The sequence below is a fragment of the Penaeus monodon genome, chromosome 23, assembly GCF_015228065.2.
Source record: "Penaeus monodon isolate SGIC_2016 chromosome 23, NSTDA_Pmon_1, whole genome shotgun sequence".
NCBI lineage: Eukaryota > Metazoa > Arthropoda > Malacostraca > Decapoda > Penaeidae > Penaeus > Penaeus monodon.
The window spans coordinates 39,831,861-39,832,590 of NC_051408.1; the positions used below are offsets into that span (position 1 = coordinate 39,831,861).

Consider the following 730-nt stretch of genomic DNA (forward strand, 5'->3'; position numbering starts at 1 on the left):
TTATGGCTCCCGGGAGGTGGCTCTCGAGGCGGCCAGGCAGATCCAGCGGTGCCAGCATTGTCCGAGCTGAGCTGGTCGGAGTTGGCAGCCTCCCCTCAAGCGGGGGCAGCGGCCACGGTGGGGGATACGGTGGTGGAAGCGGATGGTAAAACGTTTTTATCCACATTTTGCGAATTTACATAACACAAAATGTATTCATTTACTATTTGCGAATAAATTTTTAAATAGCCTTTTCGAAGTTTAATGTGTATTCCTCATGAAATGAGATGCAGTTAGAATGATAACAAAACAATGACAGTAAAGTTGCTGATGATACTGATAATAATAATGAGAAAGCAGTTGAGTTACTGAATTCAAAAATAACATTCAACTAGAGAAATAGTAACATTAATAGTGAGAAACCATGAATTTCTATTGAAGTGGAAAATCATGCCTACAGTAATTAAACAAGTTAATGTCTAGGAAAAAAGTAGTAATGATAATAAAAGTGACAGTAGTAATAGCAGTAATGACAGGGAGTAAGGACGTTATTGACGATGACCATGATTATGACAGTAATAAGTATAAAATAATTTTCTACTGTAACCCTCTCAATTAATTCCAGCGATATATGAAAACAATAACCATAAAGAATGAATCCATAATCAAAAAACTATTCGAAATAAACATATATTTCATGTTCACAACAGAAGTTCATTGTACATAAAACTTATATGCTATATTAGACATG

At 35.9% G+C, this 730-nt stretch overlaps 1 protein-coding gene across 1 annotated transcript in view; it reads left to right on the plus strand.

Annotated features, from left to right (window-relative positions):
* The window catches only part of LOC119588051, a 640-nt gene extending 411 nt beyond the window's left edge, over positions 1-229 (plus strand). Inside the window, 3 exon segments of the mRNA XM_037936749.1 lie at positions 1-8; positions 11-31; positions 34-229. The exon segment at positions 1-8 is cut by the window's left edge and continues 221 nt beyond it. Coding sequence (XP_037792677.1) covers positions 1-8; positions 11-31; positions 34-149 — 145 coding nt within the window. The 3' untranslated portion in view covers positions 150-229.
* The last annotated feature ends 501 nt before the right edge of the window (positions 230-730 follow it).